Source organism: Orycteropus afer, unplaced genomic scaffold, assembly GCF_000298275.1.
Source record: "Orycteropus afer afer isolate SDZICR_OR568_19922 unplaced genomic scaffold, OryAfe1.0 scaffold00196, whole genome shotgun sequence".
In the NCBI taxonomy this organism is placed as follows: Eukaryota; Metazoa; Chordata; class Mammalia; order Tubulidentata; family Orycteropodidae; genus Orycteropus; species Orycteropus afer.
This window is the reverse complement of record NW_006921783.1, coordinates 3,354,948-3,378,996: the sequence shown is the minus strand read 5'-3', so window position 1 is coordinate 3,378,996 and position 24,049 is coordinate 3,354,948. Positions and strand designations below refer to the sequence as shown.

The window sequence follows — 24,049 nt, the reverse complement described above, 5'->3', positions numbered from 1 at the left end:
CTAACCAATTCCAACATCAGAATTCTATACACCTAAGAGAGAGAGAACTTCCCAGAAAATTACTTTGTGCTGCTCCCAACAGAAGTACTCCAGGTGGATAACTTTAACAATCAGGATCTACTCAGTTGCTCAAGGCAGATTCCACCACGGTGTTTACAAAGACTCATGTATGGCTAGAAAAGCCATACCCAGATAATTTACTACACTAAGAATATCATTTGGGACCAAGATCAGCCAGTATGCACTTGGCCTGGGAGAGCATTAATTTGGAATCCCAGAAATTGAGATTATTTCACATTAGAAATGTTTTCAACAAATACTAACATCTTAAAACCTATTATTTCAAACTTTATAGATATATCAAACCTGAAGATAAAATTCTGTTGTGATCTCTTTTTCGGGAACTTATTTATAAATAAATATCTCATTATACTGTTCTTTTTATAATACTGCTTCATTTTAGTGTTTTTTTTTTTTAAGAACTACATGTCAATCTTTTATTTATTATTATTCTTTTTTTTATTTTTGCAGTGTGTTTCCCTCCCCTTTCCTCTCCCCCCGGTAATCAACAGTGAAAGTTTACTTCCATGTATAAACCTTTCCTTGACTTTTTGCAATAATGAACTAATATGATACAATATTTATCCAGTATTTGTCGTTCTGGGTGTGCATATGTCTGTTCTTGTCCTGGCTCTCACTTCTTTAGGATATATAGCTAGTAATGGGATTGATGGATCAAATGGTATTTCTAATTCCAAATTTTCAAGGAATTGCCATACTGCTTTCCACAGTGGTTGTACCATGTGACAGTCCCACCAGCAGTGTACGATAGTCCCAATCTCTCTGCATCCTCATCAGCATTTGTTATTTTCTGTCTTGTTGAACTTTGCTATTAGTGCTGGAGCCAGATGGTATCTCATTGTTGTTTTGATTTGCATCTCTCTAATGGCTAGTGATTGTGATTTCTTCATGTTTGTGTTGGCCACCTGAATATACTCCTTGGTGAAGTGTCTATACATATCTTCTGCCCATTTTTGGATTGTTTGTCTTTTTGTTGTTGAGGTGTTGGAGTTTTCTATAAATTCTAGAGCTAAGTCCCTTGTCAGATATATCATTGCCAAATGTTTTTTTTCCCAATCTGTAGGTTCTCTTTTGACTCTTTCAGAGAAGTCTTCAGATGCACATAAAAATTTAATGTTGAGAAGATTCCATTCATCTAGTTTATCTTCTGCTGTTTATGCATTTTGGGTTATGTTTGATAGTCTGTTTATGCCATAAATTAGGGCCCCTAAATTTGCCCCTATTTTCTTTGAGGAACTTTATAGTTTCAGGTTTCACATTTAAGTCTTTGATCCATCTGGAGTCAGTTTTTATGTATGGTGTGAGGTGGTGTTTCTTACAACTGAAATCAAAAGACTAAAAATTTCTCTTTAGGGCTGAGGCTGCTCATAAAAGGAATCAACAGGATCTTATATATTTGGGAGTGCAATGATAATTACTGAATAATATCCAAATTTATTATAGATAAAAATTTTCATATTCTTATAAAAAGTAAAAAATACGTGAAATCTTAGGTAGCAGAATACATGATAACAGCTTATTATAAAATCCTGTATCTACAGGTAAAACAAGTAATTTTTAAAAATCTGTATTCAGAAATGTTTAGGAGGGATGGTTATAAGCATGAGAAAACATTTTATGCTTGCATTTAAATCCTTCCTGGCTTAAAAGTATATAAAATTGGGTTCTGAGTTTCCCACTTTGCACTCATGAACATGAGTATTATTATGTGTATCATGGTGTTGATTTTTAAAATACATCTCTGAAGGGAAGGTATTTCTTTTTAAATTCTAATATGTTGTGATTATTCTTAAAAAATATAATCTAATACCAATTTCTATAGTAAATAAGAGTAAAGCAGCATTTCTGAAATAAAAATTATTTTCATTTTCTATAGAGTACAACATATTTAATTCTGTGTTCAGATCATAATGCTTAGAAACTATGTGAGTGCTAAAGTATTAATGCTAAATATTACTCTTTTTTTTTTTTGAGAAAATTTGCTTCCAGTATATATGGGCCAACATCTTGATTAAATCATCTTTACATTTATCAGTTTCCTATGTGTTAGTTTCTCTAGAAGATCAGATGGCCCTTGAAGAAAGGGTGGATTTACTGCAATTAAAAGAGTATAACTGAAATTCTGGGTTATTGCATTTGACTGTCATATTTTGTTTAAAGTCTGAATATTTTGTTTAAAGTCTCCCATCTTTTCTTTGTGAGTAAGTAAATATGTTACAGGCCTGAATTCTTATTTAAAACTCTTTTTTAATGAAGTGCTAGCAAAGTTTTCAGTTCACTGTAATGTATTTTTTTTTTTTCTTTTAGTTCTGTTAATTAGGTGAAGTGAATAGCTTAAAGTGGATAGACACATACAGATGTGCTCTTTTTAAATAGGAATTAAATATATAAACCATTAGTACTTTATGAGAGTTAAAGTAAAAAAAATTTCTTTTGACCTTTGATTCTTGATTCTTAATTAATTCATCTACAAGGCCACCCACATTTACTGTGAAGTAATAACCCTCATCAACATTGTCTAGTTTAGTGACTGTAAGTGAATCTGTTAAAGGTCTAGCATTTGTTGACAGAGATTTGTGGTTATTTAAGAATAGGAAATGAAACTTCTTAATATTTTTGGTGAAATCAGGAGGTGACACTCATATATTAATTTATTTCATTACATTGAAGTAAAGGAATATATTTTAAGAAAAATTTATAATAATTAAAAGCAAAGCTTAAGAATCTATGTTTTCAAATGTGGATTGGTTTTTCATCCCTGTTCTTCATTAACTTTTTTTGACTTTAAAAAGGAATTTTCAGTCGGTGAATTTAGGAATATGTAAATGGATTAGATTGTGAAATTGCAACAGTTCATTTTTCTGTGATAATGTATTGGGAACACTAGAAACATTTGAAAGATGTTTACTAGGAAATATAAATCATAGAAATGTTAGTTTTTAAAAGTTAGCATCTCATATTATTGATTATGAAACATATATTCTGTTATTGGTTGGAAATTGTGATCTCTTTTCTTTCCTATTTATTATATATTCTGTGAAAAAATGATTTTATTTTAAAAATCCAATATAAAACGGAAAATTAATTGATTTTCACTGAAAGATGAGTTACTCTGTACATTTTTTAAAGAATTAGAAGTATTTTTAAGCACCAAGGTTCCTTCAGAGTATAATACTGATCATCTTTCTTTTATTAAGGTGAATCTGTTTTTTGTCAAGAAGACATTTTTGTCTCTGATTAATAGTTCAGTCGGAGTATGAGGCTGTTTGTAGGATTGCAGTGGTTAATGTCATAGATTTATCACTCTTAGCTGTTTCCACTGATGTTTGACCTCAGCTGTAACGTTTTTTTTCTTTTCCTCATATATCTCAGGTCATAAAGTTGAGGCTGCTACATTGACTTCTGCTGTTTAAATCCATTGAGCCTTTAACAAAGATATTTTCATGTTTACAGTGGTAGTGTATAAAATTTGACTCTTCATCTTCTGATGTTAAATTGATTAGTTTGATTTTATGATGACAGCATCATTGTTTAGTAACTGCATTAAGGCAGAATGGATTTGATTGACTTTGTGTCCATTTTTATCTGTGTTACTTTCATGTTTTATTTAAAAGCATTTCTTGACTAGGATTAGTTGAGTGGTATAATTTGCTTTTACAGGTTTATATAATTGAAGTCATAATGGATAGTGACTACTAGTTAGCAAGGTGGAGAAATTTCTAATTAAAGGAAAAGTGTTCAGAATGAGGATATAACCTTGAGCTTATTCTTGCCATGAGAGCAAATATCAGTCATAGTAATTTAATAATTTTGTCTATCTTGTTCAGACAATAAAGGCTACTTTATCCATCTTGTATCAGTTAAACTGCTTTACTTTGCTTCAATACAATAAAGTTGTTAATACATAGTTAGATGCTCAACCTGCCTCATTAAGTGGTGAATAAAGATTTTGTCTTAGGAAATTTGTATTTGGATATCTCTGGTACTAATGGTTTCATGGTTTAGGCAAGGTGATAATGTAATGGAAAGGGTCCTTCTAAAGTGCCTGGTTCTGTAAGGAGAGAAGAGAAAAAGGGAATTTTGTAAGATCAATAATAGAACAAGGGGCAAAAGACAGGAATAGACACATCACAGGAAAAAAAGATTTACAAATGGTGCCTCCCAGTGACTCATCTCATTTAAGGAAAATGTATATTAAAACTATATTGAGATACCATTTATCACGTATAAGAATAGGAGAAATGCAAAAGCTCATAATATACTTTTTTAATGCATTTTATTGAAATATAATTTATGTATAATGAAATACACAAAACTAAAGTGACATGAGTCCATGCATTTTTTTTTTTTTTGCAGTGTTTCCTCCTCTCCCCTCCCACCCTTGGCAAACCAACAAAGAAAGTTTCCCTCCATATATAAACCTTTCCTTGCCACTCCACAACAACAAACTAATACTGTATTTGTCTTTCTGCAATTGACTTATTTCACTCAGCATAATGTCCTCCAAGTTCATCCATATTATGCAGTGTTCTGCAGACTCTACATTATTCTTCAGTGCTGCATAGCATTCCAGTATGTGTATGTACCATAGTTTGGTAATCCACTCTTCTGCTGTTGGGCACGTAGGTTGTTTCCATCTTTTTGCTATTGTAAATAGTGCTGTGATGAACATGAGCATGCATGTCTCTGTTCCTATCCTGGCTCTTACCTCTGTAGGATATATGAGCATGCATGTCTCTGTTCCTATCCTGGCTCTTACCTCTGTAGGATATATACCTAGTAATGGGACTGCTGGGTCAAATGGTATCTCCAATTCCAACTTTCTGAGGAATCACCATATTGCTTTCCACAGTGGTTGTGTCACTTCACAGTCACACAAGCAGTGTATGAGAGTCCCAATCTCTCCACATCCCCACCAGCATTTGTTATTTTCTCTCACTGAACCTTGCCATCAGTGCTGGGGTGAGACGGTATCTCCTGATTGTTTTGATTTACATCTCTCTGATGGCCAATGATTGTGAGCATCTTTTCACGTGTTAGCTGACTACCTGAATATCCTCCTTGGTGAAGTGTCTATTCATGTTTTCTGCCCATTTTTCAACAACTGACCATTAACACACATGATGATAAAACCCAGAAATCAGCCCAGCTATGGAAGTATCCAAAGTAAATAAGCCTACAAGATTGTAAACAGGGAACCGGAGACACCAACCAACAAATGAGGACAACTACAAACCAAAAAGAGGGAAAATAATTTGTGTCATTACAGAACTTCTAGATGGTAGGGAAGTCAAGACAACTACAAGATAGAACGGACTGTTCTACACTTGGGAAGAAAACTATAAATCACAGGGTAATCTCAAAGAAAAATGATAAACCTTCACATCAAAATAAAAAAGAGGACCAGCATAAATATTCAGCAAATACTAAAACAATAGCAATGAAGGAAGTGATAACATGATTCATAAAGAAAACAAGCTCAGCATAGAAAATCATATGGAACAAAGAAATCGACACAATGAAAAAACACTTGACAAAAATGACAGCAACAAATTCATATTTGCTGATAATGACATATCTGGCAAGGGACTTATCTCTAAGATTGATGGAAAACTCCAATGCCTCAACACCAAAGGAATTAACAATCAAATTGAAAAATGGGCAGAAGATACACTTTTTTTTTAAACTTTAATATTGAGATAATTATAGACTTACAGTAAGTTGCAAATAAATCCACATGCCCTTAACCCAGCTTCCTGCAGTTTTCCTCTCATGGTGACATCTTCCAAGTTGAAGTGTAATATCAAAGAAACATAAGATTATTATTTTTTTAAAAAAACCTACTAAAATGAAAGAACTCTCAGCATCAACTTTTATATCTAGTGAAAATATTTTTTAGAAATCATGTGGAAGCAAACACATTCTTAGAAAATGGAAAATTTAGTGAATTTATCACTAGCAGATTTATTCTTAAAGAATGCCTAATGGAAGTTCTCCAAGAAAATGATAGCAGAAGGAGGCTTAGAACTGGAGAAAGGAAAGAAAGACAATGTTGTTGTTGTTGTTAGGCGCTGTCGAGTTGTTTCTGACTCATAGCGACCCCATGCACAGCAGAATGAAACACTGCCTGGTCCTGTGCCAGCTCCATAATCCCTGCTAACTTGAGCCCATCATCGCAGCCACAGTGTCAATCCATCTTGTTGAAGGCCTTCCTCTCTTTCCTCAACCCTCCACCCTAACAAGCATGACATCCTTCTCCAGGGAATGGTCCCTTCTGACAACATGACCGAAGTAGGGGAGACGAAGTGTGGCCATTCTCCCTTCCAAGGAGCATTTCGGGTGCACTTCCTCCAGGACAGATCTGTTAGTTCTTTTAGCAGTCCATGGTACTTTCAGCATTCTTCGCTGGCACCACAATTCAAAAGCATCAACTCTTCTTCAGTCTTCCTTATTTCATTGTTCAGCTCTCACATGGATATGAGGAGATTGGAAATATCATGGCTTGTGTCAGGCGCACCTTAGTCCTCAAGGAAACATCCTTGCTCCTCAGCACTTGAAACAGTTCCTTCACGGTTGACCTTCCCAATGCTACACGTCGTGTAATATCCTGACTGCTGCTTCCATTTGCATCAGTTGTAGAACCAAGCAACACGAATTCTTTGACAACCTCAATCTTCTCTCCATTTATTGTGATGCTGCTCATTGGTCCAGTTGTGAGGATTTTTGTTTTCTTTATATTGAGACGTAATCCATACAGCAGACTGTATTCTTCAACCTTCATCAGTAAGTATTTCAAGTCATCCTTACTTTCAGCAAGCAAAGTTGTATCATCTGCGTATCTCAGGTTGTTAATGATTCTTTCTGCAATCCTGATGCCATGTTTTTCTTCATATAGTCCAGCTTCTCTGATTATTTGCTCAGCATATAGATTGAATAAGTGTGGGGAAAGGATACAACCCTGGTGCACTCCCTTCTTGAGACAATAGAAAGGGATTGTATATAATAGATTATTCTCCCTCTCTTCAGTTTATTGTATTTAATGGTTGAAGCAAAAATTATATACATCATCTGATTTGGAGTTCAGCGTAGGTAAAAAAATATTTTATATTTTTATATTTAAAAGCTGTGAATGTAAATTGAACTTCAGAAATTAAAATCTTTTGTGCTATCAACAAAACGAAAAGACAACTCACAGAATGAGAAAGTAATTGTAAATCATATATCTGATGAGGAACTATATCTAGAATATGTAAAGAAATCTTGTTACCGTTAGTTGATGTCAAGTCAGCTCTGACTCATGGTGACCCCATTTACAATGGAAGGAAATATGGCCTCGTCCTATCCCATCTTCACAATCTTTGGTACACTTAAGTGCATTGTTGAAGCCACTGTGTATTTTGAGTGCCTTCTAACCTAAGGTGCTCCTCTTCCAGGCATATATGAGAAGTTTTCTATAATGATCCATAGGGTTTTTATTGAGTAATTTTGGAAATAGATTATCAGGCCTTTCTTCCTAGTCTGTCTTAGTCTGGATCACTGCTAAAACCTATGTATATATGTGGTGTAACTTCCAGCAAGCCACCACAGTATGACCAACTGACAGATAAGTGGTGTGAAGAACTCTTCCACCTCAGTAATAAAAAGACAAATAACCTAATGAGCATTTCTCTGAAGAAGTTATATAAATGACCAATAAACTTATTAAAAGATGCAGAACATCTTAGTAATTAGGGAAGTACAAATCCAAACCACAGTGAGATACCACTTCAAACTCACTAGGGTGAATATAATAAAATATGGTGGACAATAACAACTGTTGTCTAAGATGGCAGATATTGGAACCCTCATACATTGCTAGTGGTGGGAATGTGTAAAGTGGTATAGCATCTTTGGAAAACAGTCTGGTAGTTCTTCAAATAATTAAGGATAGAGTTACTACTTGACCTAGAAATTACCAGGAAAAATGAAAACATGCATCCATATAAAAAGTTAATAGCCAGAAGCTGGAAACAACCCAAGTGTCCATCAACTGATGAGTGAGTAAACATAATGGGGTAGATTCTTGCAATGAATATTATTTTGCTGTAAATACAGTACTAATTCATGTTACAACATGGATAGACCATGAGAATGTTATGTAAAATAAAGCCAGTCACGGAAGACCACACATATTGTATGGTACCATTTATGGAAGCGAGGTGGCACAGTGGGTTTGGAGCAAGCTTAGATGGTCTGGGAAGGAACTGAGGTGGTGGGACGGGTTCAGAGCAGGCTAAGATGGGCTAGAAAGGAAGTGAGGCAAGGCTGTGGATTTGGAGTGGACTGAGGGGGACCGGGAAGGAAGCGAGCCAATGTGGTGGGTTTGGAGTGGCTGAGGGAGACGAGAATGAGTGGAGCGGTTTGGAAAAGCTAAGAGAGACAAACTTGCCTGTCAGTTTGTCTTACTGTGGTGATTGCTAAGACAGACTTGGAAGAAGGAAGAAGCCATCCACATCTCAAAGAATTGTCTGGTGAAAACCTTATGAATAGTAGTGAAACACTGTCTGATATATTACTGGAAAACTTTATGAATAGTGCTGAAACATTGTCTGATACATTGCTGGAAAATGAGCCCCTCAGGTCGGAAGGCACTCAAAATATGACTAGGGAAGAGCTGCCTCCTTGGAGTAGAGCTGACCATAATGGTGTGGATAAAGTAAACCTTTCAGGATCTCCATTTGCTGATGTGGCATGACTCAAGATAAGAAGAAATAGCTGCAAACATCCACTAATTATCAGAACATGGAATGTACGAAGTGTGAATCTGGGAAAATTGGAAATCATCAGAAATGAAATGGAACACATAACGTTTGATATCCTAGGCATTAGTGAGCTGTTTTGAATCAGACAATCATATGATCTATGCTAGGAATGACAGATTGAAGAGGGATGGCATGGCATTCATCATCACAAAGAATGTATCAAGATCTACCCTGAAGTACAATGCTGTCAGTGATAGGATAATATCCATACACCTATATTAAAGACCAGGAGCTCTGGTAGCATAATGCCTAAAGCATTTGACTGCTAACCAGAAGGCTGGTGGTTCAAATCCACCAGCCACTCCTTGGAAGGAAGGCTGGGCAATCTACTTCCGTAGTGATTCCACCTGAGAAACCCAAGGAGGGGTCGCTATGAGTCAGGTTTGACTCGGCGGCAGTGAGTTTTGGTTTGTATAGTAAAGACCAGTTAATACTACTGTTATTCAAATTTATGCACCACTGCCAAAGGCAAAGACGACGAAATTGAAGATTTTTACCAACTTCTGCAGTCCGAAATTGACTGAACATGCAATCAAAGTGTGTTGATTATCACTGGTGATTGGAATGCAAAAGTTGGAAACAATGAAGAATCACTAGCAGTTGAAAAATATGGCCTTGGTGATAGAAATAACGCTGGAGATTGTATGATAGAATTTTGTAAGACCAATGACTTATTCATTGCAAATATTTTTTTTCAACAAATAAACAGTAGCTACACATGGATTTCGCCAGGTGGGTACACAGGAATCAGATTGACTACATCTGTGGCAAGAGGAGGTGGAAAAGCTCAATCAGTATCTTCAGTGAAAAGAAGGCCAGGATCTGACTGTGGAACAGATCATGAACTGCTCATATGCAAGTTCAGTTTAAGCTGAAGACAATGAAAAGAAGTCCATAGAGCTAAAATAGGACCTTGATTATATCCCTCCTGAATTTGGAGACCATCTAAAGAATTTGATGCATTGAACACCAGTGACCAAAAACCAGAGAAACTGTGTGATGACATCAAGAACATCATGAAGAAAACAAAAGATCATTAAAAAGACGGTAAAGGAATAAAAGATCAAAATGGATGTCAGAAAAGGCTCTGAAACTTGCCCTTGAATAGAGAGTAGCTAAAGTAAATGGAAGAAATGACAAGATAAAAGAGATGAACAGATTTCAAAGAGCAGCTTGCGAAGATAAAGTCAGTTATTATAATGAAATGTGCAAAGGCCTGGAGTTAGAATATCAAAAGGGAAGAACACTCTTGGCATTTCTCAAGCTGAAAGAACTAAAGAAAAAAATCCAAGCTGTGAGCAATGCTGCTATGGGCAATATATTGGATGATGCAGGAAACATCAAAAGAAGATGGAAAGAATACACAGGGTCACTGTACAAAAAAGAATTGATCGATGTTCATCCATTTCAGGAGGTGGCATATGATCAAGAACCAAGGTATTGAAGGAAGAAGTTGAAGCTGCACTGAGGGAATTGGTGAAAAACGAGGCTCCAGGAACCTGTTGAGATGTTTCAATAAATGGATGCCGCAGTGGAGACATCACACGCAAGTAAAATCTTATTGAAGATAATTCAAAGACGGTTGCTGCAGTATACTGACAGAGAACTTCCAGAAATGCAAGCTGGATTCAGATGAGGATGTGGAATGAGGGATATCTTTGCTGATGTCAGATGGATCTTGGCTCAGAGCAAAGAATACCAGAAAGATGTTTACTTGTATTCTATTGACTATGCAAAAGCATTCGATTATGTGCATCATAACAAATTATGGATAATATTGAAAAGAATGGGAATTCTAGAACAATTATGTTTATGAGGAACCTGTACATTGGCCAGGAGGCTGTCTTTTGAACAGAACGAGGGGATGCTGCATGGTTTAAAATCAGGAAGGGAGTGCGTCAGGATTGTATCCTTTCACCATACTTACTCAATCTGTATGGTGAGCAAATAATCCTAGAAGCTGGACTATATGAAGAAGAATGTGGCATCAGGTTTAGAGAGAGACTCATTAACAACTTGTGATACACAGACAACACAACTTTGCTTGCTGAAAGTGAGGATGACTTGAAGCATTTACTGATGAAGATTGAAAACTACAGTCTGCAGTATGAATTACACCTCAATGTAAAGAAAACAAAAATCCTCAGAACTGGACCAATAAGCAGCATCACAATAAATAGAGAAAAGATTATAGTTGTCAAAGACTTCATATTACTTTGTTCCACAGTCAGCACCGATGGAAGCAGCAATCAAGACATCAGACAATGTATGGCATTGGGCAAATCTGCTGCAAAAGACCTCTTTCAAGTGCTGAAGAGCAAGGATGTCTCCTTGAACACTAAGGTGTACCTAACCCAAGCCATGGTACTTTCAGTAGCCTTATATGCATGTGAGAGCTGGACAGTGAGCAAGGAAGATCAAAGGAGAGTTGATGCTTTTGAGTTGTGGTGTTGGTGAAGAATACTGAAAGTACTATGGACTGCTCAAAGAACTAACAAATCTGTCCTGGAAGAGGTGCTGCTGGAACGCTCCTTGGAAGTAAGAATGGCCAGACTTCATCTCATCTACTTTGGTCATGTTGTCAGAAGGGACCATTCTCTGGAGGATATCATGCTTGTTAAAGTAGAGGGTAAATGAAAAAGGGGAAGGCTGTCAACAAGGTGGATTGACACAGGGCCTGCATTAATGGGCTCAAGTATAGCAGGGATCATGAGGCTGGCGCAGGACCAAGCATGTTTCGTTCTGCTGCACATATAAGGTTGCTGTGAGTTGGAGATGACTCAGTGACACCTAACAACAATATCAACACCAGAAATGAAAACCAAACTCACTGCCGTGGAGTCGGTGACCCCTCCTTGGGTTTCCTCAGAAGGAAGACTGGGTGATCTACTTCCACAGAGATACTGCTTTGGAAACCCAGGGAGGGGTCGCTGTAGTCAGAACCGACTCCCTGGCAGTGAGTTTTGTTTTTGTTTTTGGTGCTGCTGGTGGTGTTAGGTGTCGCCCAGTCATCTCCGACTCATAGCTATCTTATGTACAGCAGAATGAAACACTGCCCTGTATAAAATGTCTAGATTAGACAAATCTATATAGAGAAAATGGATTAGTGGTTGCATAGGTCTGGGAGGTTTTAGGGGAAATTGGAAGTGATTGGTAATGAGTACAGCTTTTCTCTTTGACGTTATGAAAATGTTCTAAATTTGGTTTTGGTGTTGGTTACCTACTTTTGTGAATATATCAGTTGACTTAGTTATCTAGTACAGCTATAACAGAAATACTACAAGTAGATGGCTTTAACAAACAAATTTATTCTGTCACTGTTGAGGAGGCTAGAAGTCCAAATTCAGGGCCCCTGCTCTATGGAGGGGAAGGCTTTCAGTGTTTGTTGGCTCTGGTGGAAGGTTCTTGTTTCCTGAGTAATGGTGTTGAATCCCACCCCGATCCTGTCTCATTAGCATAAAAATAACCTCATCCTCATTAATATAATCCAATCTTACCTTAAAAACACATAGAGTTCAGGATTTCCAGCACATCACAAATAGAGGGTAATTACATCAGATCACATCTTGGGAATGATTATGTCATTACATAACTGCCAAACTGCATCATCATATGACTGCCAAGTGACTGAGAATTGCAGCCTAGCCAAGTAGACATGTATTTTTGGGGACAAAATTCAATGTACAACACCAATATATGAAACACTTTTGTAGTTTGAATGGATAAATTGTACAGTGTGTGAAGTGTGTCTCAAAGCTGTTTAAGAAGAAAATGCCAAAATATCTCTTAAAGCTAAGACCTAGTCTGAATAGCATTGTTGGCTTACCTCACTGTCCTGGAAACTGCTCCTGTAAGGAGGTTAACATTGGTATGTATGTATGGCATTTCCCTTCTTTTTTATTTTGGCCTCATCTAAAATTTTTGAAGGGAGTCCCTGGGTAGTGCAAATAGTTAAGCGCTCAGCTACTAACCAAAATGTTGGCAACCTGACTCCACCCAGAGGCACCTCTTGTAAGGCCTGGGGTTCTGCTTCTGAAAAGTCCCAGCCATTAAAAACTCTATGGAGTGCAGTTCTACTGTGACACACAGGGAGTTGCCATGAGTGAGAATCAACTCTTGGCAATGGTACTAGTAAAACTTTTTAAAGTCTAATGCAACCAGAAAAAGGAGAAGAGATGGGAAAAGTAAAAGAATGCATTTTTTTTTTTTTTTTAACGTTTCAGCCGTTTTAACATGTTCAAGTCTGTGCTGTTCATTATGTTCACATGTTGTGCAGCCATTGCCATCATCTTAATATGAAGCATTTTCTGGCAGTGTTTTCTACACGAAGGTTACAGTCTTTAAAACCCTGTGCGATAGTTCTGCTCTATCCTATAGGGTAACTATAGGCAGAATTGACTCCATGACAAAGAGCTGTTTTGGAAGCTGCTTAAAAGATTTCCTTTTTTGGCCCTCTGTTAGACTGATAAGGACTCTGGTGGTGTAGTGGTTAAGGCATTTGGCTGTTAACCCAAAGGTCAGCCCACCACCCTCTGTGGAAGAAAGATTAGGGAATCTGCTTCCATAAAGATTGACAGCCTTGGAAACCCTGGAGAGGTCCCTATGAGTCGGAATCAACTCGATGGCAATGAGTTTGTTTTTTGATTTTTAGATTGACAGTGTATTTTTGATTGTTTAAGTTTCCCTTTCTGTAAACTTGCAAGTTACGTAGTCTTTTACCATTCAACTAGTGGTTCCTCTTGATCTGCAGTGTTCAGTTTAGGAGCTGCTAGCCACATCTGGTTATTAATTAATTAAAATTAAAGTGCAATAAATATAAAAGTTTAGTTCCCCCGTTACACTGGCTGTGTCTCAGATGCTCAGTTACCACACCACTAGTGGCTGTTGTATTGTATAGCACATTTGTAGAATGTTTCTATCATTGCAAAAATTTCTGTTGGACATTGCAGCTCTAGAACTGATAGCTTCATCCTCAATGTAACAGAGGCTAATGCATTATTTTTTCTAGCATTTTGCTATTGCGAATAAAGCTTTTCTCGGATTATGTAAGGCCCCAAAACATTTTAACCCCATTTATTCCCATCTACTTTTAAATAATATTGTAGTCTCTTACATTTTATTTTTTCTATGTATCTTTAAACTGCTTTATTAAATATTATTGATATTCGTTTAGCTTTTTTTCTGATAGTTACTTTTTTTTTCTTTCCTTAATCAGGCTCCCATTTGGGAATATTTTTCTTCTGCCAAGAATACCATTTCTTTTATTTCCTTTTCTGTCGATGTACTTAGATAGACTATTGATGAATTCTCTCAGTCCTCGTTTGTCTGCTGTCAGCATTATCGAAGATGTTTTTGCCTGGTGTGGAGAGTTGACGTGATTTTTTAAAATCACTGCAACTGTATCATTTCATTGGCTTTCTTTAGTGTTTTCTTTTGTGATTTCACCTCTCATTCTAATTGTTACCTATTCAAAGATGTTTTTGTCTCCATCTGCTTTTCCTTTGCAATTTTACCAAGAGAAGCATAAATAGGATATTCTTGCTGGCGTTTTGGAGCTTCTTGGACATGTTGACTTGATACCTTTAATTAGTTTTGAAACGCTTTTGCGTCTTTCTTGTTTGGAAGACCAATTATGTGTATTTGCCCTTCTCAGTCTCCTTTTTTGGGTCGTAAGCTTTTATCTTTTTTTAACCCTTTGTCCCATCATGTTTCTGTCTCTGGATGTTTTGTTTTGTTCTGTATCTAGTTTTTCAAATCTTTCTTTAGTTTTGTCTAATCTGTGTTAAATATATCCGTTTAGTCTTTTCAGTTACTGTGGTATTCAGTTTTGTAATTTCCATTTGCTTCTTCGCCTAAGGTTTTGCTAGTATTTTTGCTCGTGTTGTTTAGTATGTGTAGGTGAAATAGCACAATTCCTTGGATTTACTTTAAAATCTTCCAGTAAAAGTATATGAGGGGATGGTGAATCATGATTGTCAAAATGTTATATATTTAAAATTTCCATTATTGAAAAACTTCATACATACATACCAATATTGGGTATTTGAGGATTTTAAAGAATTACTGTTATTTTCTTTTAGATGTAGTAATGGAATTATGGTCTTATTTTTTAATTATTTAAAAATGTTAATGCCTATAGATGGAAACAGGAGAAAAGCTATCTGAACTTTGGTTAGGTTATACAACACTGAAAGTATGACCCATAACAGAGAAAGAGAATACATTGGATTTCATTTGAACTTAACATTTCCCTTAAGACATAACTTAAAAAATAGAATTCAAATCCATAGATTGGGAGAAAATATTTGTTTATTTTTATCAAATAAAGTTCTTGTATCCAGCATTTATAAAGAATGCTTACAAGAAGATGAATAACTCAGTTATAAACGGGGAAATCATTTTAATAGCCATTTCTCCAAAGAAGCTAAGTGTATAACTAGTAAGCATATGAAAAGTTGCTTATCGCTGTTAGTCATGCTGGAAATGAAAACTAAAACTGCAAGAAGATACTGGTGCCCATTCAATAAAAAACATCTATAATTTTAAAAAACTTCTAATACAAAGTGTTGTAAAGGATGTGCGGACCTCAAAACTGTCATACATTACTGGAGGGAATATGAAATGACAAAGCTACTGTGACCGTTCAGTGGTTTCTTAGAGTTAAGTATGTTGTTGTTGTTAAGTGCCGTCGAGTCATTTCCAACTCATAGCGACCCCATGCACAGCAGAACGAAACACTGCCTGATCCCGCGCCAGCCCCACAATCCCTGCTATACTTGAGCCCATCATCACAGCCACCTTGTCAATCCATCTCGTTGAAGGCCTCCCCCTCTTTCGTCCACCCTCCACCCTACCAAGCATGACATCCTTCTCCAGGGAATGGTCCCTTCTTATAACATGACCAAAATCGGTGAGACGAAGTCTGGCCATTCTCGCTTCCAAGGAACATTCTGGCTGTACTTCCTCCAGGACAGATCTGTTAGTTCTTTTAGCAGTCCATGGTACTTTCAGCATTCTTCGCCAGCACCACAACTCAAAAGCATCAACTCTTCTTCCATCTTCCTTATTCATTGTCCAGCTCTCACAGGCATACGAGGTGATTGGAAATATCATGGCTTGTGTCAGGCGCACCTTAGTCCTCAAGGAGATATCCTTGCTCCTCAGCACTTCAAACAGTTCCTTCGCAGTTGACTTTCCCAGTGCTACACGTCGTGTAATGTCTTGACTGCTGCTTCCGTTGGCATTGATTGTAGAACCAAGCAACGTGAATTCTTTGACAACCTCAATCTTCTCTCCATTTATTGTGATGCTGCTCATTGGTCCAGTTGTGAGGATTTTTGTTTTCTTTATATTGAGACGTAATCCATACTGCAGACTGTATTCTTCAACCTTCATCAGTAGGTGCCTTAAGTCATCCTCACTTTCAGCAAGCAAAGTTGTATCGTCTGTGTATCTCAGGTTGTTAATGATTCTTCCTCCAATCCTGATAACATGTTTTTCTTCATATAGTCCATCTTCTCGGATTATTTGCTCAGCATGTAGATTGAATAAGTGTGGAGAAAGGATACAACCCTGACGCACTCCCTTCTTGATTTTAAACCATGTGGTGTCCGAGTTAAGTATACACTGACCATATTACTGAACAATTTCACTTCTAAATATGTCCGCAAGAGAAATGAAAATATATGCCAGCCTAGAGATGTGTATCCAAATGTTCGCAGCAGCATTATGCTTAATATCAAAAACACAATCCAAGTGTCCAAGAGCTGGTGGATGAATCAGCAAAGCCATATCTCCATACAGTGGAATATGTCTTAGCAATAAAAAGGAATGAATGATTCTAAAAACCATACCTTTGTACTTTTTAAAGTAGGGCTTTATGGGGCCTTTTTTTGGGGGGTGTATGTTTAACAATTTGTTATTATTATTTTATTAACTATATTATTTTTCCTTGTTCTGGTGTTCTTCTAATTCTAATAATGGAATTAAAAAACAATTGTTTTCCAGCAGGGTCTGTAACAACTGTATGTTCCTACCCTTCAATGGAGCCCTGTGTGATTACAGTTTACAAATAATTGAAAATACCTCATTTAATGATTTTCATTGTCCTGATACTATATTTCAAAAACTAATTGTGCCATCTACAGTCATGTCAATCCACTGTTTTTGGAGCATTCCGGGAGCATGCTATTACCTCTTTTCTTCATCCCTAAAATGATACTCTCCCTTTGTACTGATAAGAACAATCTTCCAGTAATGTGGAAGTTTGTTATTTGGTCAATGATCTTGTGACATAGTTGTGTGTAATCTTCAAGCCCAATCATTGGTCAGAAAATACTTAACTTCCATTTGTCTTCATGTTTTATGAAGGTGCTTGTGAGCGAGGATTCTGATAGTGATGGTATTGTGGCCCACTTCCCTGCTCATGAAAAGCCAGTATGCTGTATGGCTTTTAATACAAGTGGTAAGTTCTTTTCTTCATTTATATCATAGGTTTTCATGACTAATTATATTATTTATTAGAAACTTAACAGCATTTTATCATATCATACACAGTCAATATTTACAATTTCCCAGTTGTCCCCACAATGTGTTCTGTGACTGATTCCAACCGTATTCTAATTAGAATTCATGCCTTACATTTTGTTATGCCCCGTTGGATCTTTTGGTCTACTATACAGCTTCTACTGTATTTTTTGGGGAAATACTGAGACCAGTTGTTTTGTCCAAATTCTGGATTTGTCAGCTTTTTTTCATTATATAATTTTTCTTTATTCTTCTATCCCTTGGATTTCCTTTAACTGGAATTTAGGTCTAGACATTTAAATAGATCCCAGCAGCACATTATATAAGATTACCTCCTTGTTTGTGACACTGTATCACATGGATAATGTTGTGAACATCAAATGTCCACATGCTAGAGAGAGGTTTTTCTATGAAGATTAGCAAGTAACTTCATTTCTGAAACAACTTTTTACTCTTTTGTTATAAAAGTGGCCAGTGGTGGATTGTCTATCATTTCTTCTGCATTTATTAGCTGTTACATTTTTATGTATGTTGTTATTGTTGTTATGTGCTGTTGAGTGGGACCCAACTCATACCGACCCCTCCTTGGGTTTCCAAGGCGGTATCACTACGGAAGTAGATTGCCCCACCTTCCTTCTGATGAGTGGCTGGTGGTATTGAACCACCAGCCTTCTGGTTAGCAGTCAAGTGCCTTAGGCACTATGCCACCAGAGCTCCTATTTTTATATATACTTGTGTAAAAAAAAGTTTTATCTCATTAACTAGGAATGAAGCATAGTTTTCCAGTATATAAAATAAGCAGTTGGTACAATGGTGGTAGAAAATGAGTTATTTTAAAAAATACTTTTTGTTTCTAAATAAAAAATAAAATCTTTTGCTTTCAAGGATAATAGAGTCTTTATGAACTTAGATCTTTTCAGATGTAATCTGTTTTGTTGGTGCATCTGAGGAGCCTGCCGTTTTTATCTTATTCTTCAGAAATGGTCTATCACTTAAAATTGATGGGAAAGACTTGTTTTATTTTTCTTCTTTTCAAATAAAAGAATGATGGTAAGAGGATAATACAGATCATTTTGAATAATCCTTCTAATATCTTAATTAGTCATTTTTGATAAAGAAAGGAAGATTTTTTGTGGTGATTGGTATAGTGATTCGATTGATTTTATTAATGAAGACAAAGATTTATTGAAATGCTCTGAAGATTGTGGGAATTAAGTTTAATTTGAAGAAACAGTCTGGAAGTTATGTCACTTAGAGCACTCTGCTTGGAGTAACTGGTATGACTCATTTTGATATTCCATCTGTTATGTCAGAACTCCTTTGTAATAGTGTATATTTCATATTACCCTGGTAAAAGTGCTTCTGACATTGGAAGCTATATTTTCCCTGTCTATGACTTTGCATTATAATGAGAACATATTATATAACTTAAGGGATGTTATGGTCATCTCTGTCTTTGTAAGCAATTAATTTTCCATCAAAAATGGTTTCATACTTTTGATCTACATTTGCTATTTGGTTTCCACTTGACCTCCCCGATGTGTGCTTTTATTATAAGATTAGACATAGCAATATTCTTACCTATTTTTGTGTTCCCAGAGCAATCAGTTTATAACTCTATGATGTAATTTTGCTTGTGGTAATCATTTGTTTAGGAATCATTTTCTCCAGCTAGCCTCTGAGTTCCTCCCAGGTAGGGATTGGGTGTCATTCATCTTTGTATCTCTAATGTGTGGCATAGTGTCTCAAACATAGTATCGGAGAGCTTATTGAATTTATACAACGTTTACTTATTGCCTGTTCATGGTACTATGCTATGTGACATATCCCTTGCTATTATAATAAGAACGATAGATCAGTCTAACACTTATTTTTCTTTCTTCTTTTTCATTTGATGTTTTGATCATTGTCAATTACACCTCAGCTGGAACTTACTTACTTTGAGGTATTTCATAGAGTATAACATTTCCTTAAAGGAGCTCTGGTGGCACAGCGCCTAAGGCATTTGACTGCTAACCAGCTGCTCTGCAGAAGGAAGATGGTGCCATCTAGTTCCATAAAGATGACCACCTCGAAAACCTAATGAGGGTTGCAGTGAGTGAGTTGGTTTTTTTGGTTTGAGCATTTCCTTATATCAATGTTATGTAACTGTGTTCATTACCGTATTTTATACAAATAACGTGTGCCTTCTGTATTTGTTTGCCAACCTCTCCCTTCCCCTAGGAGGTATTTTTGTAAACATGCTATACTAATTTTTTTTTTTACAGCAGCACGTAAAAAAAAAAATTTGGCTTAGTGCCACTCACCGAAATACCTTCTGGGGGGAGGGAGCAGATAGCCAACAACCATGAAAAGCACATGTTATTTGCATAAAAATATGTTATTTTATATCTCAACCTATAAAGTTTGCTAATGTCATTGAAAATAATCCCATATGGAGTGATAAACCGTGGAGACTTGAGATTATTATTTTCTAAATTTTTGTGTTAGTAAATAAGATGCCCACAATCAGCTTGAATACCAGGTGAGGGTGTTAGATAAGAAAACATTTGCATATAGATATCCAGATGGATCCTGCCACTTACATGTATCAGTAATAGAAGTATTTTTAAAAATGTACATAACATTTTAATACACATAAATTGACAGTCTTCAACTATTCTAGTCTTGATTCAAACTCACATTGAAATGTAATTTCTTGGTGGAGACTATTTTTTTTTCAAATCACTTTGTGAGTTTTAGAGCTTTTAATATTACTTTATTACTTATTAAAAATTTTTATTGTGATTTAGGTGAAAGTTTATAGAGCAAATTCACTTTCCATACAGCAGCTCATACCCATTTTGTTTCATGATATTTACTGTAATATGCCACAGTGTAACAGCTCTCTTTCCCCTTCCTCCCTGTAGTTACGTCTTCCCTGTGTCCTTTCTGTGCATCCCTGCCCCTTGAGCTATCTCCCTGTGTAAACACTGCCCTGCTCTTCTCCCACCATTGATTGTTCTAACGGGTGTATCTTTGTCGTTGTTGTTATGTGCCATCGAGTCGGACTCATAGCGACCCCTCCTTGGGTTTTCAAGGCCATATCACTATGGAAGTAGATTGCCCAACCTTCCTTCCGAGGAGTGACTGGTGGGTTTGAACCGCCAGCTTTCTGGTTAGCAGTCAAGTGCCTTAGGCACTATGCTACCAGAGCTCCCAGGGGTGTATCTATCTGATGTAAGTGTTCACCCTATACACCTGTGTTTTGTTTGGCTGGAAGCCTGAGGAGTGAGTTCAAATCCAGACCTGAAGGGTAACCAAGGGCCATAGTCTCGGGGGTCTCACCAGGATTTAAACCTAGTCTTTTTAATGATTTTGAGTTTTGTTCCACCTTGTTTTCCCACTCTATCCAGGATCTCCTGCACTGATCCCTTTCTGAGTGGTCGATAGTGATAGCTGGACACCATCTAGTTCTTGTGGTTTAATATTTCTTTTTGTATCTATAACTTGAATTCTTAACCTGGGATCAGGTTATATAGGAAGTCCATTTATAGCATTCAAAGAGTATGTCAACTGGCAAAGAAAAACAATTACATTTTTATATTCTAATCTCTAATGGAAATTTTTTTCATTTATGAATATAAATAACAAACCACTGAAATGTAAGTTACAACTCTGACTTTGTGAGCAATACAATTAATTTTCTTATCTGTTAACTATATAAATTTATGCTGTGCCATATGCTTCAAAATAATGGTATGGTAGAACCTGTGTTTAATATATTACTGAAGATGCATATATACTACTGTATGACTTTTTTTTTAATTCACTTTAAATATTTGTCTATTCAAATATATGATTCTGAGAAAAATGTCGCAAAGCTTGGCTATACTGCTAAAAGGACCCATGGAACTAAAAATTTTTAAAGCTCCTTCCCAAAAAGATTGAAGCTTTTTGTGATTTCACGTGTTTGAATGGAAGTCCTCCTGTAGTAACTGCATTCTCAGTGCCTGGCTAGGTCCTGATTCCATTAGTAAGAGACAGTCTCCAGGTGGATGCAGGTACATAAATAGGGACTTCAAACAAAGGCCCAGTGTGCAGTGAGGACAAAGTGCTTAATGGACGACTATTAACCTGGTATTGGGAAAATTCTTTCAAAAAGAAATCAATTTTAAGCTGAGACCTAAAAGATGATTAGCTAGGAAATAATCATACCATGCCTAGAACATAAATAAACATTATTGAATGAGTGAGGCATATTTGACATCGATTGTGAAGCAGAAGCTATACAGTGGACTCAATTTGTCCTCATTACTTCATTCTTTGTAAACACATTGTACTTGTTTAAATATTTTTAGGAAGTGGAGGGTTTAAACCCCAGCTACCACTCACACAGTTGGGTTATATGATATTTTATAGAAACTTGTAGGAAAAATTTCTTGAAATTGTCCACAATTCATTTTATTTACTGTTAAGTTTGAGTATTTTTGTTGTTCAGAATATCGACTGTGCTTATAAAATATTAATTTTTAATGATTTGAAGTTTTTTTTTACCAACTGCTAGTCAGTAGTTAAGCAACTCTGGTGGGGTCATAGTGCCTAAGGCATTTGACTGTTAACTAGAAGACTGGTGGTTCAAACCCACCAGCCATTCCATGGAAGACTGGTCAATCTATTTCCGTAAAGATTTACTGCCTCGGACACCCAGAGGGAGTTGCTATAAGTCGGAATTGACTCGAGGGTAGTGAGTTTATTTATTTATTTTTTTAAGAAGTCAGTAATTAACCAGCTTCTTACAGAAGGGCATTGAGTTTAACCGTGTCTGCTAGCTAGTATCCGGCTCTATAACACAACTTTTGGTGGTATTTTCTTTCCTAAGGTTATTATTTTTTTGGCTTGTCAAATTCTTTTTTTATCCTACCCTTCTCAGATTGCGATATAAAGCTCTGTCTGTCGTGACTGCGTTTTTCTTTTTTTTTAGCCAGGAGGCTATACTGCTGGTAATAAAATGCATGGATACCTCAGTAGTTGTGATTTTTTTTCCTCCTTTAATTATTAATGTTAGAGTTTCTAAAATGTCATTGGAGATCAAATGATGCATTTTCCGTCACTCTTAGCCTAAGCCATTCCCTACAAATTTACTGATGTAATTAGAAAACATCATGTTGCGAAACTAGCCAGTTCTTTCTTCTCTGGCTGCATATTTCACTTGTTCTGAACTTTTCTTAATTGGTATTTTGTACCAAGGTATGTAACTTAACTTGTTTTTTTAAAAAATATAACTTTTAGATCTTGTGCTCACTGCTCCCTCATCTTTCTTTGCAATTGTAGTGCTTTATTATTATTTATATCAAGACATTCAAACTATTTTGACCCGCTAATGATTCTGTATGCTTACTTAAAGGCATTTTCACAGGTTATGTAGTGGTGCCAGTAATCATAATAGTGCTTGTTAGAATAGTTTTTACAAGCTTTAGGGAAGTTCATTTGTAAGAAACAAACAAAATGAAACAAAACATACAAATAAACCCAAGGAGGCTATTTTAATAAGTCTTAATCTCATTTTATTATTTGCTTTTTTTGTTTTTAAACCTGATCTTTCTCAAAACCAGTTTACCTGTATGTGCCACTACTACACTCAAATATATAAATACATTTGTTCTAGTCTTTTTTTTTTTTTTAAAGAGATGCAAATTTTTAGATGACAGTGTTATGAAATTTTTCTGGATGACGTAATTCAAAAACAAACAAAACCTGTTGGGCACCTCCTGGGAAATGTTAAAAACAGTGTAAAATGTACGTGATGGGGTAACAGTGCAAAATGAATCAGGAGAAAACATTGGCCATTTGGCGTACTGGCATGCAGCCCTGTCCCGTATGGGACCTATTCAGAAGAGAAATTAAGGGATGCCATTAAAGAAAGTTGTGAAACTCCTAGTTCAGCAGCTGCATTCAGTTTGTTTTTCAATTTCTCCTTCCCATTCTTGTTTATTAGCTGTGACTCTGAGGCCAGAATTAAAACGAATGTTTTAATGGCAGCATTTATGATTTGGTTAGAAGTGCCAGAGAAACCTCCATGCTTAGATCTGGGCAGATTCAATATGGGTGGTGTAAGTTTGTTTATGGACAAAATGAGAGACATTTCTAGTGAATATTTCTTATAAACTTTGAACAAAAGTGTAGAGCCATGCGTTGAATAGTATTTATGAGTATTCTTTTGATAAAACTGAGCCAAGCATATTTATTTAGTTGACTCACTGGAATACTGAAGCATATTAAAATTCATATAATTGATGTACATTAACTGCATATACCTAAAATATTCAATGTAATAAATTTTAACAAAAATATACTTTCTCTCAATATTTATTTCTTAGCAGTATGTACTCTTTCTGTGTGTGGCTTCTTTCACTGAACACAATTATTTTGAGATTCTATGTTGTACGTGTCAATAGTTAATTTGTTTTGATTACTGAAGATACACCATTGCACAGATATACCACAACTTTTTTACCATTTATATTGTTGTTGTTGTTATAGCGACCCCTCCTTGGGTTTCCAAGGCAATATCACTATAGAAGTAGATTGCCCAACCTTCCTTCTGAGGAGTGGCTGGTGGGTTTGAACTGCCAGCCTTCTGGTTAGCAGTCAAATGCCTT

General features: G+C 36.2%; 1 protein-coding gene across 1 annotated transcript in view; it reads left to right on the top strand.

Moving 5' to 3' along the window:
* Window positions 1-24,049, top strand: part of BCAS3 (BCAS3 microtubule associated cell migration factor) — a 727,666-nt gene that overhangs the window by 224,264 nt on the left and 479,353 nt on the right. The window contains exon 12 of the mRNA XM_042781927.1: window positions 17,253-17,346. Within this exon, the coding sequence (XP_042637861.1) occupies window positions 17,253-17,346 (94 nt within the window). The remainder of the gene's footprint in view (window positions 1-17,252; window positions 17,347-24,049) is intronic.